The sequence below is a fragment of the Paramormyrops kingsleyae genome, chromosome 12 (genome assembly GCF_048594095.1).
Source record: "Paramormyrops kingsleyae isolate MSU_618 chromosome 12, PKINGS_0.4, whole genome shotgun sequence".
Classification (NCBI taxonomy): Eukaryota; Metazoa; Chordata; class Actinopteri; order Osteoglossiformes; family Mormyridae; genus Paramormyrops; species Paramormyrops kingsleyae.
The window spans coordinates 17,256,531-17,276,779 of NC_132808.1; the positions used below are offsets into that span (position 1 = coordinate 17,256,531).

Here is a 20,249-nt window from a genome sequence, read left to right on the forward strand (position 1 = left end):
GAATAATATTTATTCATTCTTGAATTGCTAATCCATTTTGATGTTTAACTGTCAGATTTTCATTTAATAGCATTGCTCAGTCTGTTGATACATAGTATGCTTGCATTGCTGTGGAGCTGACTTAGCCACTGCAGAAACTGTAAAACTGTTGTTTTTGGAGAAGAAGGTGTCTGCAGTATATTTTAATATCTTCACCATTAAAATAAATGAGAAGCTATATTCTTCTGAATGCAAATAGCAGGTATTGCTGTTCAAAAAAAGCTAGGAAAAAAGAAGGTACAACAAGAATGTAATTGTGTCACCGCAGAAAGATTCAAACAACTAATTCGGCCATCTGTGGCCCGTACTACGAAGCGGGGTTACTAGCTTATCGGGGAAACTTGTCGGATTTAAGGTACCACAGTTTAAATGGTCATCGTATTCGTTCACTTACATTTCGCCCAGACTTCCTTAAATCCGACAAGTTACCCCGATAAGCCAGTAATCCAGATTCGTAGTACAGGCCCCTGGACAAACAGCAACAACAAACAAGCCTTGGATCCTCACAAAGGGGAAAATGATAGATTTCAGCATCTCACAATGCAAGTATGACGTCTTGTACTGGAAGAATTTTACCACAGTAAAATACCAACCCAATCTGCTGACACTACCCTGCACCTTGAGCACATAGGGATGTTTCAAGACCCTACTTAAGAGAAATACTTTTCATCAGATGATGCACGGAATAATCGTTTTATTCTTTTTAAATAATTTTTGTTTGCTGTCTCACCAGAAGATTTTTAAAATACCAAGACCAGACATTTCTATAAGGATATCTACTTCCTGAACTTCCTGAGCAAGTGCTATTCTTCACATTAGTCATTTGGTGAATTAAAATCCCAGAAATCTTAAAAATATATAAAAAATAAAATTATGGTTAACTATATTGTCAATATAATGATGATAACATATAACAATAAAACACAGAAATTGTCACGCCCAGCTCCGTCCGATCCTAATGTGTGCCACGCCCACCTCGTTACCTCCTGTTTCTGCCTGATTGTTCTCACCTGTTGCTCGTTACCCTTAGCTTGTCTTGTGTATTTAGTCCTCGTCTGAGTCAGTCTTCCCGAGACTTGTCAGTAATGTTTGCTGATGTTTGCTGTCGTGCTTCCCCGGTCCTGTTTGCTAAATAAACCTCGTTCACCCGTCAGTCCGGCTGCTCTCGCCTGCTTGCCGGTTCGCCTGTTCCCGTAACGTGACAGAAATAACATACATTCAGTTGAATTTTCAAAAATAGGGATACAAGCAACTGAATGACAACTAGGAAGAAGTAAGACAGTCTTGACATTTCCTATAATCTTTCACTGGGAACAGACTTTAGCTTTTTTGCAGTAAAGTCTCAGTCTTGCATTAGGATAATTTGCTGAGGGTCAACGATGGTTTTAACAAAAGAAAGAATGCTGAAAACCAGAAACCTGCCTTTCACGTCACATGGGTTTGATTTCAAAAGAATTTGGCGTGCAGTGAAGCATTCTCTATCTGACACAGCAATCACCTAAATGACACTGGATGCCAGTTTGACTTTACAGAACTGACGTGCAGAGAAATATCACACAATCCCGTGCTCCCCCTGACGCAGTGACCTTATGAAAGGGAACAAATGACGTTACGGTATACGTAACATAAGGATAATAACAATAAAAACAACAGAATAAGAACAAGAACAACAACAACAATAAAAATAATAGTGGTGGGTTGGCGTACCATCCTGGATTATTCCCTGCCTTGTGCCTGTAGTTTCTGGGATAGGCTCCGCCCCCCAACCTTGCATAGAACAAGAGGATATAGGAAATGGTTGGACGATGATTAATAATAATAATAATAATAATAGAGGCTCATTTGTGATTCCAATAGTGAGTTTTATTTTAATAACTAAGACAATCTTGTTTAAAAGCTGTTTTACAAGAGATTTTTTATCACTTTCACTGAAAAAACAGCATATTACCATTGAAACAAAATATTTCCTATAATTAAGCATGTTTACATTTTACTTACATTTTTTTTTTAGCAATTTTACATCTACACTATACTGCCAAAAGTATTGGGACTCCCCTCCAAATCACTGAAGTCAGGGGTTCCAATCATTTCCATAGTCACAGCTGTATAAAATTAAGCACCTAGGCATGCAGACTGCTTCGACAAACATTTGCGAAAGAATGGGTCGCTCTCAGGCGCTCAGTGAATTCAAGCATGGTACCGTGATAGGATGCCACCAGTGCAATAAGTCCATCTGTGAAATTTCCTCGCTACTAAATAGTTCATGGTCAACGGTTAGTGGTATTATGACAACGTGAAAGTAATTGGGAACAACAGCACCTCAGCCGCAAAGTGGTAGGCCACGTGACATCACAGAGCGGGGACAACGCATGCTGAGGTGCACAGTGTGCAGAAGTCACCAACTGTCTGCAGAGTCAATAGCTACAGACCTCCAAACTTTGTGTGACCTTCAGATTTGCTCAAGAACAGTGCATAGAAAACTTCATGGAATGGGTTTCCATGACCAAGCAACTGCATCCAAGTCTTACATCACCAAGTGCAATGCAAAGCGTCGGATGCAGTGGTGTAAAGCACGCCACCACTGGACTCTAGAGCAGTAGAGACATGTTCTCTGGAGTGACAAATCACGCTTTTCTGTCTGGCAATCTGATGGACGAGTCTGGGTTTGGCGATTGCCAGGAGAACGGTACTTGCCTGACTGTATCGTGTCAAGTGTAAAGTTTGGTGGTGGGGGGATTATGGTGTAGTGTAGTTTTTCAGGGGTTGGGCTTGGCCACTTAGTTCCAGTGAAAGGAACTCTTAATGCTGTAGCATTCAAAGCCATTTTGGACAATTTCATGCTCCCAACTTTGTGGGAACAGTTTGGGGATGGCCCCTTCCTGTTCCAACATGACTATGCACCAGTGCACAAAACAACGTCCATAAAGACATGGATGAGTGAGTCTGGTGTGGAGGAACTTGACTAGCCTGCACAGAGCCCTGACCTCAACCTGACAGAACATGTTCGGGATGAATGTGAGCCAGGCCTTCTCGTCCAGCATCAGTGCCTGACCTCACAAATGCTCTCCAGGAAGAATAATTCACATAAACACACTCCTAAACGTTGTGGACAGCCTTCCTTGAAGAGTTGAAGCTGTTATAACTGCAAAGGATGGGACAACTCCATATTAAACCTTATGTATTAAGAATGGGATGTCATTAAAGTTCATGTGTGTATATGCAGGTGTCCCAATGTGTTTGGCAATATAGTGCAGTTAGTTTCATCCTTACAGTGATTTACTCACAGAAAGAAATCCAGACATAAGTAATGAACACAAATTAATTTAGCATAACATATCCACTAGCATAGCTAACTATAATAAAGCCTTTCATTAATCAAGGAATAAATTAATTTTCTAACCATGCAAGTTCACCATTATAATAGTGAAACTGTGAATTCCACTGAGAAAAGGGACATAATAATAATAATAAGCAAGGAGATGAAGAAGAATTTTCATATTATTATTTATTACTAATAAAACAGATTTTTATTCCTTATTTTAAAGAAATATATTTAAATTATACATTTCAACCTATTTTAAACATTTTGTTGGGGATCAAAACTCTTATCGAAGATCAAAGTTTCTTAGTCATACTTATTTATAACCGTGTAGCGCACTCGCTCGTCACGATAGCGTCGGAAATCATCCAACAGAGTGTTTTCAAGGTTGAACAAAAAATAATAAAACAATACCACCATTCATAACACAAAGCACACAAAGACATAAAAATTAAGGGAGTGACTTCCACAGTGAAATATGTGCTTTTACAAGAAAGAAAAAAAAGGACGTCACCCCTGGTTACTTATAAAATGAGGGAGAGTTTGCTTTGTGACATGCCACTCACAGGACTACACATATACATGTGAACAGGTGGACTTACATACGCATGTAACAGAAGATTAAAGATTAACTGACATGTTAACAAGGTAAGTGTGAAAGCTGGTAATTACAGGATGAACACAAAGAATTTATTCATTTCTGTTTCCCAGTGATTGTTTTCATTATAACAATCTACAACATTAGGTCTATATGACATACTTTCATGCATCCATGCAGCTATTAATGCTGCTTAAAATGAAATTGAGTCACTGGTAAGTATTTCTGATTTAATGAATTTTTAATTAATGGCTGTATTTTTAAATTATAAAAATGAACCATGTTTTTTTTTTCCATGTGAACTAAATATATTGAGTAAATATAAAAATATGGCTATTTCTGCGGTCACAGAACAGTTACAATTTCAATGAATCATGAAAAATGTGTCATTAAACATATTAAATGTTAGATTTAGGGACAATGTCAGCCTTCTTGGACTTGATAGACTTATTTTTCTTTGTATATTAGAACTAGTTTCATAAAATAATTAATGAATACTGGATTCATAACTGAAAATAAGCTGGTATCAAAGTATTGCATAAAGCCTTGATGTGATTGTGTTAAAAGGTTACTGTGACTTCCCATAAGATAAACCAATTGACTTTATGGCAGTGTACTCATGTGTGGGTTTGTAAATGCAGTTTGTAGTCACTAAACTAGGAAAACCTGCTTATTAACACAAATACGTTGCTTCTACAAACATCAAATCATGAGGCTACAGCTAAATACATACAGCATGTAGGCAGGGTGATGTGATTCGGTTATTGTATTACTAAGCATTTGAATGGTTAGACGCATTATCTAAAGTGACTTTAAACATGTTGTGAATTCTGGTACCAGGCATGGTGGTTCCAGCATCTCAGAAACAGCTACAATCAGTGTTTCCTGCACTACAGTATCTGGAATTTTCAGAGACTGGTATAAAAATAATTGCTTGGTGATGCAACCATGGTGTGTAAAAAACTTATCTAGCCTTAAACTGTTTGTCAGACAGGGGCTTCTACCTGGTATTACGTATGTGGTGCTATTAATCAGCCATTCAGACTACCTATGTATATCAATTCAAAATGAGAAGCACAACTGACATGTGAACTGTGATGTACTGTGATGTACTGGCATTTTACACATAGTTCTCCATGTCTTATTCCTTGTATATTGCAAAAATAATCAGTTATTGAGAAGCAGTACATGTTCAACTAAATTAACAACTATAATATTGCTGGCTTTGTAAAGGTTCTGTTGAAGTTAAGCCATATAAAGAACATTAATTGTGTTAAGTAAAATTAAGTATTGTCATGTATCAGGAAGGACAGAAATGAAGGCAGACGTGGGGAAAAGCAAAGGGGGCTTTATTTAAATAAAACACAAGAAGTAGGGCAATAGGAAAAGGACAATGAGCAGTCAAAATGGGGAGGGGTCAATCAGGAGAGAAGATAGGGTACAGGGCAGACTGGGGAGTGCAGGCAGGTAGCAATATCACACACTTAGCCATACAATGACTGGACTGGGGAGCTCAGGACGAGGAGACACTACAGACACCACAGATGAGGGAGCAGACGAGAGGCACCTGGGATCATCCACACGAGGACTGAAATGAGAGGCACCTGGGATCATCCACACGAGGGCTGAAACGAGAGGCACCTGGGATCATCCACACGAGGGCTGTAACGAGAGGCGGGGTTAAACGACGAACAGGTGTGGCTCGTTAGTGCCACACCACGGGGAACATGGGGGAAAAAGGCATAAAGGTATACTATGACTGCATTTACAGTTATGCGTACGTCATTATTACTTAATTCATTACCTTTTCTCTTCTTCAGAATGTTTTCCAGAAACAAAACTAACCAACCAACCAGAACAATGTTAATTTTATTGTGTTTCTTGACTGGTGAGTTATCCATCAGATATTACTATAATCATCCAACTGAATTTGGACTGTATATTAACTGTTATTCAAACACTCTATATTTTACTTTAACAGCTGCAGCATTGGCAGTAACTGCTACCAATGCCACTGTTACTTCAGACACGACTGTAGACACTGTTACAACAGAATCTGCCACATTGACTGTTGAAGATCTGACAACTACTGGGGATACCTCTGTATCAGCTGAAACCAGCATTCCTGCAACAACTCCAACTGAAGATGCAAACACCATGGATATAGTAACTACAGACAATACAACACCACTGACTAATGATTCCAGTGTATCAGAATCCACAACATCCTTTTCAACAGATATCCCCTCTACAACAAAAAATGAAGTCGTTACTACAACAGAAACTGAGAATAACAGTACCCCAGAAACTGAAGGTACTACTGCAGGTGTGTTGGAAACTTCAGTTCCAAATACCTCAACTTCAAAAGAAGCAAAAGACTCTGATGATCAAACCACATCAGCAACTCATATCACAACAACAGAGGAATCAGAATCTCCAACTTCAACCTTCACAGATACCCCAACTTCAACAGAAGCTGAACACTCAACAATAGCAATCACTGAGGACCATTCTACATCAATAACTGACATCACAACAACAGATATATCGGAATCCTCAACTTCAGCCTTTACATTTACTCCAACTTTACCAGAAATTGAAGTCTCAACAACACCACTCACTGAAGACCAAACTACATCAGTAAGTGAAATCACAACCACTGGGGTATCTCAATCTCCAACTTCAGCCTTCACAGATACCAAAACTTCAACAGAAGCTGAAAGGTCAACAACACTAGTCACTGAAGACCAAACTGCATCAGTAACTGAAAACACAAAAACAGGTATATCAGAATCCCCAACTTCAGCATTTACAGATGCTCCAACTTTACCAAAAATTGAAGTCTCAATAACACCACTCACTGAAGACCAAACTACATCAGTAAGTGAAATCACAACCACTGGGCTATCTCAATCTCCAACATCATCCTTCACAGTTATCCCAACTTCAACAGAAGCTGAAAGCTCAACAACACCAGTCATTGAAGACCAAACTACATCAGTAACTGAAATCACAACCACTGGGGCATCTCAATCTCCAACTTCAGCCTTCACAGATACCCCAACTTCAACAGAAGCTGAAAGCTCAACAACACCAGTCATTGAAGACCAAACTACATCAGTAACTGAAATCACAACAACAGGTATATCAGAATCCCCAATTTCAGCCTTCACATATACCGTAACTTCAACAGAAGCTGAACACTCTACAACACCAGTCATTGAGGCCCATTCTACATCAGTAACTGACATCACAACAACAGAGGTATTCAAATCTCCAACTTCAGCCTTGACAGTTATCCCAACTTCAACAGAAGCTGAAAGGTCAACAACACCAGTCATTGAAGACCAAACTACATCAGTAACTGAAATCACAACCACTGGGGCATCTCAATCTCCAACTTCAGCCTTCATAGATACATCAACTTCAACAGAAGCTGAAAGCTCAACAACACCAGTCAATGAAGACCAAACTACATCAGTAACTGATATCACAACAACAGGTGCATCAGAATCCCCAACTTCAGCATTTACAGATGCTCCAACTTTACCAGAAATTGAAGGCTCAATAACACCACTCACTGAAGACCAAACTACATCAGTAAGTGAAATCACAACAACAGGTATATCAGAATCCCCAACTTCAGCATTTACAGATGCTCCAACTTTACCAAAAATTGAAGTCTCAATAACACCACTCACTGAAGACCAAACTACATCAGTAAGTGAAATCACAACCACTGGGCTATCTCAATCTCCAACTTCATCCTTCACAGTTATCCCAACTTCAACAGAAGCTGAAAGCTCAACAACACCAGTCATTGAAGACCAAACTACATCAGTAACTGAAATCACAACCACTGGGGCATCTCAATCTCCAACTTCAGCCTTCGCAGATACCATAACTTCAACAGAAGCTGAAAGCTCAACAACACCAGTCATTGAAGACCAAACTACATCAGTAACTGAAATCACAACAGGTATATCAGAATCCCCAATTTCAGCCTTCACATATACCGTAACTTCAACAGAAGCTGAACACTCTACAACACCAGTCATTGAGGCCCATTCTACATCAGTAACTGACATCACAACAACAGAGGTATTCAAATCTCCAACTTCAGCCTTGACAGTTATCCCAACTTCAACAGAAGCTGAAAGGTCAACAACACCAGTCATTGCAGACCAAACTACATCAGTAACTGAAATCACAACCACTGGGGCATCTCAATCTCCAACTTCAGCCTTCATAGATACATCAACTTCAACAGAAGCTGAAAGCTCAACAACACCAGTCAATGAAGACCAAACTACATCAGTAACTGATATCACAACAACAGGTGCATCAGAATCCCCAACTTCAGCATTTACAGATGCTCCAACTTTACCAGAAATTGAAGGCTCAATAACACCACTCACTGAAGACCAAACTACATCAGTAAGTGAAATCACAACCACTGGGTTATCTCAATCTCCAACTTCATCCTTCACAGTTATCCCAACTTCAACAGAAGCTGAAAGCTCAACAACACCAGTCATTGAAGGCCAAACTACATCAGTAACTGAAATCACAACCACTGGGGCATCTCAATCTCCAACTTCAGCCTTCGCAGATACCATAACTTCAACAGAAGCTGAAAGCTCAACAACACCAGTCAATGAAGACCAAACTACATCAGTAACTGATATCACAACAACAGGTGCATCAGAATCCCCAACTTCAGCATCTACAGATGCTCCAACTTTACCAGAAATTGAAGGCTCAATAACACCACTCACTGAAGACCAAACTACATCAATAAGTGAAATCACAACAACAGGTATATCAGAATCCCCAACTTCAACCTTCACAGACACCCCAACTTCATCAAAAGCTGAAAGCCCAACAACACCAGTCATTGAACACCAAACTATATCAGTAACTGATATCCCAACAACAGGTGTATCAGAATCCCCAACTTCAGCATTTACAGATGCTCCAACTTTACCAAAAATTGAAGTCTCAATAACACCACTCACTGAAGACCAAACTACATCAGTAAGTGAAATCACAACCACTGGGCTATCTCAATCTCCAACTTCATCCTTCACAGTTATCCCAACTTCAACAGAAGCTGAAAGCTCAACAACACCAGTCATTGAAGACCAAACTACACCAGTAACTGAAATCACAACCACTGGGGCATCTCAATCTCCAACTTCAGCCTTCACAGATACCCCAACTTCAACAGAAGCTGAAAGCTCAACAACACCAGTCATTGAAGACCAAACTACATCAGTAACTGAAATCACAACAACAGGTATATCAGAATCCCCAATTTCAGCCTCCACATATACCGTAACTTCAACAGAAGCTGAACACTCTACAACACCAGTCATTGAGGACCATTCTACATCAGTAACTGATATCACAACAACAGAGGTATCCAAATCTCCAACTTCAGCCTTGGCAGTTATCCCAACTTCAACAGAAGCTGAAAGGTCAACAACACTAGTCACTGAAGACCAAACTGCATCAGTAACTGAAATCACAACAACAGGTATATCAGAATCCCCAACTTCAGCCTTCACAGATACCCCAACTTCATCAAAAGCTGAACACTCAAAAACAGCAATCAATGAAGACCATACTACATCAGTATCTAAAATCACAACCATAGAGGTGTCTGAATCTCCAACTTTAGCCTTCACAGATACCCCAACTTCAACAGAAACTGAACAATCAACAACACCAGTCACTGTGGAACATTCTACATTAGCAACTGACATCACAACAGGGGTATCTGAATCTCCAACTTCAGCCTTCACAGATACCCCAACGTCAACAGAAGCTAAAAGCTCAATAACACCACTCATTGAAGACCAAACTACATCAGTAACTGGATTCACAACAACAGGAGTATCTGAGTCCCCAACCAGGGCATCAGAATCCCCAACGTCAGCCTTTACAGATACTAGTACCACTTCCTCCCCTAAAGCAGAAGAAACCACTACAGCCACCTCTGCCTCTGCCACCACTACAGCCACCACTGCCTCTGCTACCACTACAGCCGTCTCTGCCTCTGACACCACTACAGCCACCACTGCCTCTGCCACCACTATAGCCACCATGGCCTCTACCACCACTACAGCCACCTCTGCCTCTGCCACCACTACAGCCACCTCTGCCTCTGCCACCACTACAGCCACCTCTGCCTCTGCCACCACTACAGCCACCACTGCCTCTGCCACCACTACAGCCACCTCTGCTTCTGCCACCACTACAGCTACCTCTGCCACCACTACAGCCACCACTGCCTCTGTCACCACTACAGCCAACAGCACACATAATTCTGTCACCTTTGCTACCACAGCCAACGATACCCATTTTGCTGTCACCACTGCCATCACTGCAGCCATCACTTCATCAGTTTCTGTCACCACTTCCACCACAAAAGTCAGCAATACATCTGCTGCTGTCACCACTGCCACCACTCCAACTATAATAACCACTCCAACCACAACAATCACAATAACCACACCAAAAACAAAACCCACTCCAATTCCAACAACCACTCCAACAACAAAATCCACCCCGACTACAATAACAACGAAAACCACAACAACAATTCCAACAACTCCAAAAACAAGTACAACCTCCACAACCACTCGAAGAACAACAACCACTCCAAAAACAACCAAAACAACAAGTACAACAATCTCTACCACCATTAAGACCACAAAACTCCCTACAACCACAACGACTTCTGCTGCTGTCATCGTCATTGTAGAGATGCAGTTTTCCTCCACTGACACATTTGTCCCTGCACTTTTGGATCCCACCTCACAGACTTACATCAATAGAGTAAACCTGATCACGACACTGGTAAGAATTATTCCCAGTATCATTTATGGAGTATTTCTTAAATCATTCTGTAAGATCTTTGTTTAATAAGAAGAAATAATAATGCTTCCTAGTATGAAATGATTAATATAAAATCTCACATTATTTTCTTTTAAATCACTAACTTGATCATAGTGTACAAAATCCCAAAGAGGATACACAGAAAATCCACTTACATTTCCGTGAAAGTAGTACAGACAGACAGCCTTTCTTTATTTGAATTCATGCTTGTCTGCAATTAACAACACTTATCCTGGATAATAAGTCCTATATATCCAAAACATTTAATAATTATTTTCCAATTTAAAAATACTTTTCCAGATTCTATTTGACATTGTAGAATAAAATTTGTCCGTCACACAAATTACCAGTATTTTCAAATCTCGGTTTAAAAATTGTATATTGAAATACTTACATTAAACACACAATGGTGGGTTTTGCCACATTTCACTGATCAACATGCAACACCAATTTGTATTTGTGGTAAACACTGTATATTGATCTGTATATTATAGAAAATTATGACTAACAGCTGAAATGCTCATTTTTCTGGATGCAAAAATATTAACATAAACTTATTGGGTGTTTTATTTCTCTGTAGATGGAGCCCATTTTTAGGAGAGCTTTCAGGTCTTTCTTGAGGTTGATCGTGTTATATTTCAGGTAACAAAGTTAAATTCTTAAAATCATTTGTGTGTAGGAGAAAGACATGGAGTGTGATGTATGTGAGTGTGAGTCTTCAAACCTTTTGAAACACATGCTAATTTGGGCTTCATTCTTTGTCTGAAGGGCTGGATCAATTATAACTGGGGTGCAACTGCAATTCGATGCTTCTAATGGAACTGTACCCAGCAGTCAAGAAACAGGACAAACATTGATAAAAGCAGTGTTAAATTCAGAACTACCTGGACTAAACATTAACGCCAGCAGCATTCAAGTTAATGGTACAGGTAGGTAATACTTTAAAAGTACCCTGACAGTATGGATTGATTTTTGATAATTGTGTTTTGATGCAAGCAAAAATAATCATGTAAAATGATCAAACAACTTAAAACATGAAGTTATTTAATATCAAGTTGTTTATTTTAATGCATCTTATATGCTAATGTTTCTGGTGTTTTGGCGTATCTAATTATCCCAGAGAATAGAATAGAATAGTTATATTTTATTCATTCCTTTGAGGAAATCTTTTTTGCTTTGCCCCACCTTGCTGTCCATACAGGTGAGAGCAAGCCTGGGGGGGGGGGGGGGGGTCACAGCAAAGGGGCAGCCTACTTGTGGGCATCCAATTTAGCTTTTGTAAACTGTTATAGGGAAAAAAAGCCAGAAATGTGAAACTCTGCCACCGTTTACCATTAAGTCTTTTTCCTCTGTCCTCTGTTCTTATATCTCAATTAGCAATTACCAGCTCCAGCACCATCAGCAAAGCCAGTGTCTTCACTGCTTCCTGTTTAGCATCGTTGTCACTGCTGTTGAACAAGTTGCTGAACTGAAATTCTACTGCATTTGTGGAGAAGCGGGCAAGACAATCAAAATACTTCACTACGGCTTGGATCCATCTACATCTAATATGCCTGGAATGATTGAAGATTCAGAAAGTCAGCATGATAGAGTTCTTTCTACTGAAAGAAAATGACATTGAGTTTAATTCAAACTTATGTTTGGAGCATAAGTCCTACTGTCTACTTTTCTGTGGTACTGGGAAATAATGTCTCTTCAGAAAGAGACAAATAAAAAGAACTGTATCTTGGTCCTGGTACATTAGGATATTGTATCCTAAGGAGGAATATATTTCTTACATCCAGTGACAGTTCTGATGGCACTCTGTCTCTCATGAGTATTTTCTATACATGACCCTGTGAAAGGGGTGGCTTGGTGGTGCAGTGGTTAGCACTGTTGCCTCACACCTCTGGCACCTGGGTTCAAGTCTCCCCTTGGGTCACATGTGTGTGGAGTTTGCATGTTCTCCCCGTGTCATCATGGGGTTTTCTCTGGGTACTCCAGTTTCCCCCCACAATCCAAAGATGGATTGGAGTTGCTAAATTGTGGATGGTGTGTGAGTGTGCCCTGCAATGGGCTGGCCTCCCATCCAGGGTTGTTCCCTGCCTCATGCCCATTGCTTCCAGGATATGCTCCAGACCCCCCAAACCCAGTAGGATATGCAGTTTGGACAATGGATGGATGGATGGATGGACCCTGTGAAATTACCATGTAGTACATTATTTATTAGTTTCTAGTGTTACATACCTTTCAGTCTATGTTAATTATGAATAAATCTATTTGCAATCAATGGATGCAAATTATGTATTTTTATATATATTGTGCATGGTCAAAAGGGAAACCAACTGTGCAATGTGGCCAAAACACTGACGTATGAAATTCTGAGCGACTTTATTCTTTCCAAAGAGGTGCTGTATGTGACAGGGAGTAATATTTCTCTTGCTCCAATGCAGCTGCCAATGATAAGATTTGATTAAGCTTAGAAAGATCCGTGGAGTACAGAAATGTGCAGCTTTGCTCCTTAGCTGTATGCACATGCGTCCTGGAAAGGTCCCTTTGGAACAAAACATTTTCTAATAAAATTCTTTTTCGGAGTAATTATAAATCAGCCTCATGGTTTTTATGAATGCCTTTTATGAATGAATGTCTTTTATTGTCACTATGCACATGTACAATGAGATTAAAAGCAGCTCTTCCAGTGCAAACATGTATGTAGAACACACAAGAAACAATAAACAAATAGTGCAAAAGTTCTATGGGCCAGCAGAAAGCCAGATGCAGACATGTCGGTGGCCCTGTTCTGATCCAGAACAGTTTCAGCTCTGGCACTAAATGTCAGCCTATGTGTACAGTACCTTAATCAATTAAGTCATGTAATAACGTGCCATATTTGGCAAATTAAAAATGCCTCAACAAAGGTGATTCAGTTATACAAATATTTATTTTGAATTGAATAACTTATTATAAGTAACAATATATAAAATAATATATTAAATGGAAATCAATCAACAACATCAAATTCAAGAAACATTTAACTGTAAACTGAAACATTGACAATGCAAACACAGTTCAAACACTGAAATTTGTGGAAAAAAAACAAACAAGTCAAATTTAACATTGCAAAAACACACTGGAGCACACCAACAAACAGTTTCACTTTCACAGATCCTTTCTCATTCTCTGACTTCGCCCGCCACTCTTACCAAGTGCGTTTTGCAGCCATTTGGTTATCCTCATCTCAGCTGCTTGGTCTGTGGCATCGGAAGTGAGACGATTATGTCGCACAGCCGCTAAAACACACACATGCAACTTTTCAAAAATTGGATATAGGCAAAAATTCATCAAGACCTGCAGTATAAATCCAGCCATAGAAAATGCAGTCAAAGCGAGTGTATGAGGGATTCAGTAATTCTCAAGACATGGGGGTGGCTTGTCTAAAACATTTGTCAGTTCTTCGCCTTGCACTGACCTCAGGGAATGTCGTCCGGCTACCTATTCAAACACCACTTTGATGGCATGGTATGCAGTATGTGATTTAACAGCTCTGATGAAGGCTCGGGCTGGGGCATCACACACAACAGAGCTGATATTCAACATGAATGTCTTTCCCTCAAAAACAAATCCACTGCTCAGCATTTTTAATTCATTCACCAAATGTTGCAAATATTCTGACAAAGAATTAGGTTTAGAATTGCCACAAAAAGGCCAATCAGCACTGGGTTCTAAATGTACCCCTCCAACGTGCCAAGAGTACCAGTGCTCTTAAAAAGTGGAAGACTGTCAAAATTCAGCTGTAGTTTAAAGGTGTGTCTATCTGGCAGAACAGACCACAATATTTCAGAATAATTCAAACTCAGATATTGGTGTGTGATATCTGAGTTTTAATTATTTGACTACAAATCTCACCTCATCATTCCTCCCAGTGATTATTTCCAGGATAAACTGAGATGCCCCCAAGCTGGCTTCTTAAAACTGACTAAATATTTAAAAAGAGCCAAAAGAGCCGTTCTTTTGAACGGCTCTTTGAAAGGAACGGATCGCCAAGATCTGGATCCCCTCAAAGAGCCATAAATCCCATCACTAATAGTGATGGGATTTATGGCTCTTTGAGGGGATCCTATCACACACCAATATCTGAGTTTGAATTATTCTGAAATATTGATTATTACCTCATTTGTCATGTGTGTACTATATTCCATATGGTTGCACAACATCCCTCTGCTTAGACAGTGACATCACTATTTTGGATTTACCTTTAGTACAAAGTGTGTGTATGTGTAAAGCTACGTTGACTTATGTTATTCATACAATACCTACTCACAAATAAACATCAAAAACAAAGCCGGCTGCAATGAATTTCTGTGCAAAACAGCTTTTACTACAAACACTTCCACACAATGTGGAAGTGAAGGATGCGTGCACAACTATCATCATGCTGTTAGGCAGTAGCACCCCTGCGCTGGGTGCGCCCCTCCCCCTATAACTGTTCTGTCTCGCGGAGGAGCTAATTTGTGTGCATCTGTGTGAAACACGCATAGGAAAAAAAGAACGACAGAAAGAACGGCTCCCCTCCAGCCGCGACTCGGCTCCCATCGTTCATGTTTATGAGCCGTTCAAAAGAATCGGTTCGTTCGCGAACGTCACAACTCTACTGTCTATCCGGATGCCTGTCGGCACTGTTTAAACGTCGCGCATATTCTTAACGGTTTTGACAGTGGAACAGACAGTGAGAACTAAGTATATCAAGAACATCGTGTGACATTCAGGCAATGTACATCACTTGAGACGTTTGTTAATCGGTTACCTCGACTAAACGGCCAATAAATTGTATTGTGGCGCTGGCTATCCAGGCCACCTTAACTTACCTCAAGACAGGTCGCTAGCTGGAAATTACATTTTAAATATGTGAAATGGCTGAAGAAAAAAAAAAAGTTTTTGCAAATTAGTAGTCCAGAAATGAAGACACTTTTGGACAAGCTGGATGAGCAGGTACTCTTTAAGATTCTTTAACATACAATACACATATTTAAAATACTGAAGTACCTTCCTGAATAGGGTAATTAAAACAAGTTTGCATATCTTTCGTATGTGTTGTGTGGGAATCCAATTGAACTGGTTAATTTTAGGAATAATTGTATAATAATTATAAACTATATAATTGTTCCCCACTGTGAAAGCATTGTGCAATTAATCACAAATGATCCTTTTTACTCTCAATTTGAGATCCATTTAATCCATAAGTCTTAAGGTGGTAAAGCATCTGCACCCTTTGTAAACTTTCTTCTTTTGTTTTTTTTTTTTCAGGCCAGTGATATTGTCACACACAGAAAAAGAGCAGCTCTTGAGGGACTGCCACTCGTTCTGCGTGAAAATTCAGCTTTCTTGCTCAAGATGTGTCTGGTAAGTTGCCCTTTCCATACCTTATTTGTAATATGTTAGCATGCTTAGTTCATGCTTAGTAGCATGCTTTGTTCATTTTGTTTGCACATTATAAAAATAATAATTAAAGCTGCAAGCCACCACCATTGCTCAAGCCCTAATAACAATAAGTAATTATGTTTACATGTCAATTAATGCCCCCTCCTATCACTTAATCTCATAGGATGTTGACCCTGAAGACCACAGCACCAGAGGTGTAAAGATCGGAATCCTCACTGTGGTTGAGGATGATGTTGGCATTCCTGCTTCACTGGCCACTGTGATCAACCGTGCAATAATCCTGGAAGAGGCCATTGTTCTTCAGGATATTCCAGATCTGCCTGAAGCCTTTGCTTACTTGTTCAGTCTCTTGTATGCACTCAATATGGAATACCCAAAAGAACTGAAATATACTTTTGAAGTCATTTAGAAAATCTTTATGGATCTTGGTGATACCTGCTCTGCGAGAGTCCAGTCACTAAAATTAAAATTGTTTTAGTTGACCATTTTGCGGATGTTATTGGAGCTATGGCAAATGGGACAATGATTGTTGCAATCAAAATTTAGTAGTACATACTGATTTATTACAATGTATAATTTGGTTCAATCTTTGCAGCCTTAAAGAATACTGAATCTTTGAGTTTTGTTTTTATCTGGCTGTAACGGTACAAGCTAACTTTTTTTTTTTCTGATACACTGTTACATGCAGTAAAATAGTTCATGTTGTATATGAATCATACTGTACTTTACTAAGGTTTGAGGTTTATTCAGATGTGATGTTAATGTATTCTCAGTGTTGATCTGCTGAAATAATACAAAATTCTTTATGCAGTGTTTGAATCTAGTATATTTTGACGTATACTCAGTTTCTTTTTTTCATGTTTGTTTTGGATTTTATGTACTTTGCTGTTCTGCCAAATAAGAATGCTTTATACACTGTGGTTCAAGGTTTTGCTCGGATGCTTTTACTTTTGTTTGTTTTGGGTTTTTGGGCAAAATATTACTCTTTTTTTTTTCATCTTTCAATTTATGTTGAAAAAAGTTGCTTTTATAATTTACAAATTTGCCAATGATTAACATTTCTGTACTATTTTTCTACAAACATGCCTAATGCAGAAGACGTGTATGGCATATGGTAGACTATTGTAATGTGTTCGGACAAACTATTAAAAAAAGAGGGAGAGAAATTTGTTTTGTGGTTTATTAAATTTTAATTATGAAAATATTCATGAATACATAATAGATCAATCTGTCGTAATTGCCTTCAGCAAACAAAAAATATTTTGTTCTGTTATTTGTTAGGTAAACAAATATATTTATGCTGTGAGAACTAAGGATTTTAACAAAATACTTTGTGTTGCTTTGTCTTCAGACCCTGTTTGTTCAGTTAACTCATAAAAGTGCTTGTGATAGGTTGCCTTATTTAAAGTTAACTCAACTTTTTTTTTTTTTACAGTGCATCATTTTCTTTGCCTGCCTAAGACTTTTGCACAGTACTGTATGTTCTGCCTCTATAGTTAGACTAAGCGCACTCTCTTCTTCACTATCAGTGTGCATCTCTTCACACCCACCTGAAACCTCCACATTCCTATTAAAATTCACTTTATCCTGGTCATTTTCTAACGATTCCACAAGTTTTTGTACCTTTTTCAGTGCTTGTCTTCTCATATTGCTCCACTCATTGTAAGCCCAGTTCCCCTCCATGTCACTTACACCCCTGTTCTACTTCAAGAGACAAATCTAAACACAGCCCTGCAAGAAAATAAAATTGTGGATTAATTGTAATAATGGAATAATTGATTCATATTGATTCACTTCACAGTTGCCATATTTTATTTTAAAAATGTCTGTACCTAGCCAGATATACATTAGCAGCCAGTGGGGAATGCGTGTCCCCTGATACCAAGCGAGCGTAAACAGGGAGCACTGTTGCCAACTTTTCAGTAAATAAGTCATATTGGCTGCAAGCTGAAAGTCGCTAATGTGAATAAATGGCGCAAGCGCGATTCATTGGACGGGCAGGAGTGAACATCTCCTGCTCTGACAGCAGCTGGGAGTGACTGCTGCGCCAGGACTGTCCGCCTGTGAGTGCTTTGTCAGGGGAGATATCCACTGCAGCACCTGCTGCTCGTTGAGAAGAGTAATAATGATACGCGTTTTCACGTTAGTCTCCCAAAGTCTCCAATAACACCAGAAAAAGTCGCTAGATTTGTGGCTAGGAAAAAGTTGCTAAATATATCGACAAAGTGGCTATGTTGGCATCACTGACAGGTAGTCAAGCTGCTCTGGTAGAGTCAGCACAATACGTACGATGCCAAGTAGCAAACGTGACATTTGTTTTATCCTCGCTTTACAGATGAAGCAGGGAAAAATGTAACAGCCTAGTTACAGCTAAAAATACTAAATTATTTCTTAGTGAAACATATTCTATACAAATTAAAGAAATAAATTTGTAAACTCACCTTGACTTGTCTCTCCGCTCGAAATGGCATCGTTCGAAATGCGCATCTGTTATTCCTCTTCGTGCTCTTTGCAACAGAATGTAGCTAGAGCCAATGAGAGAGTAGTAAACGGAGTCACATGTTGACGGATGGCCAATGAGTGTAAGGAACAAGATTGGTTGGTTGGTTGGTTGCCAGGTGGATAGCCATGGCAACCAACCAACCAACCAATCTTGTCCTTTACACTTGATTAGTTGTCAGGCAGGCATCAGTGGGCAAGCCTTCATATGTGAGAGATTTAATTTCTCAACACACAAACGTTGTGCTGTAACTCCATAATGAGACCTGCACCCGCACAGTACAGCACCACACCCGCCCGTGCACCCGTGATTATTTCAAAGTAAAATCTGCACCCGCGCCGTGATAAATTACACACAATTATTTTTTTCATGCACCTCTCAACATGACAAGCGCTAGGCCTACATGAATTTTGAATTGAAACGAAAAAGTCTGTTTAACACAAAATCAAATCAGATAGATCTAAGCTATCCATACTGTGATGAGCATGAGCTTCAGCAAGGATTCAGACATGAATAAACGCTGGTAAAGTTACCACTGAGGTACTTATGAGCAAGGTACCATCCCCAAGCACTGCTCCCTGGACACTGCCCTTGTTAGCTGCCCACTGCTCCTTCACGGATGGGTCAAATGCAAGAGGTCACATTTCATTGTGGTGCACTGCGTGCTGTGCTGTGTTCACAATGACAAATAATTACTCACTTCAATCTGAGAAGAATTATGCATACTGGCCCGGATCTGGGACACATAAGCCAAACCACAATCAGGCCAGATATGGCATGCCATCACATAAACAGTGCCATCATTGCCAGACCTGGCCCATATCTGGTTGACATACCACTTGCCATTGGAGAACTCAGCCAACAGTGCCGGCTTGACACCAGATCCGGGCCAGACCTGTCTGCTATGTGGGGAGTGGCTGCCAATTCTGTCAAAGGAAAATGAAAAAAGACCGAAAAACTAACAAAAGAATGCAATGTTGCCTCAATATACTAGATTTTTTTTTAAATTTAGTATTTTAATAGAATATATTTAAATTACACATTTCATTCTGTTTTTAATAATAATTGATACTTTATTGATCCCTGTGGGGAAATTGTTTTTACACCACCCTCAACTTACTCTTTGTAGAGTAAGTTGTCTGCAAAGGGCAGCCACCTGTAGCAGGACCCAAGGAGTTGGGGGGTTAAGGGCCTTGCTGAAGGACCTGCAGAAATGCTAAGGCTGGGTTTGAACCAGAAACCTTGCAATTACAGGCACAAAGGCTTAGTCCACTGAGCCACACACCATCCCCTTAAAAAGTGTATTGGCATTTCACACATGGTTCTCCGTGTCTTATTCCTTGTGTATTGTACAAATAATCAGTTATTGAGAAGCAGTACATGTTCAACTAAATGAAAGATTCTGATAGGGATCAAAACTCTTATCAGAGTTCAGTGTTCCTTAGTCATACTTATTTATAACTGTCTAACAC

The 20,249-nt window shown here is 39.5% G+C and overlaps 1 protein-coding gene across 1 annotated transcript; it reads left to right on the plus strand.

The window, feature by feature from the left end:
- The first annotated feature begins 3,924 nt into the window (after positions 1-3,924).
- LOC111845364 (uncharacterized) lies at positions 3,925-13,443 on the plus strand. The gene is made up of 6 exons (XM_072718467.1): positions 3,925-4,006; positions 5,777-5,844; positions 5,938-10,820; positions 11,440-11,501; positions 11,628-11,788; positions 12,237-13,443. The coding sequence occupies exons 1-6, from the start codon at positions 3,996-3,998 to the stop codon at positions 12,329-12,331; spliced, it is 5,280 nt and encodes a 1,759-aa protein (XP_072574568.1). The 5' UTR covers positions 3,925-3,995; the 3' UTR covers positions 12,332-13,443.
- The last annotated feature ends 6,806 nt before the right edge of the window (positions 13,444-20,249 follow it).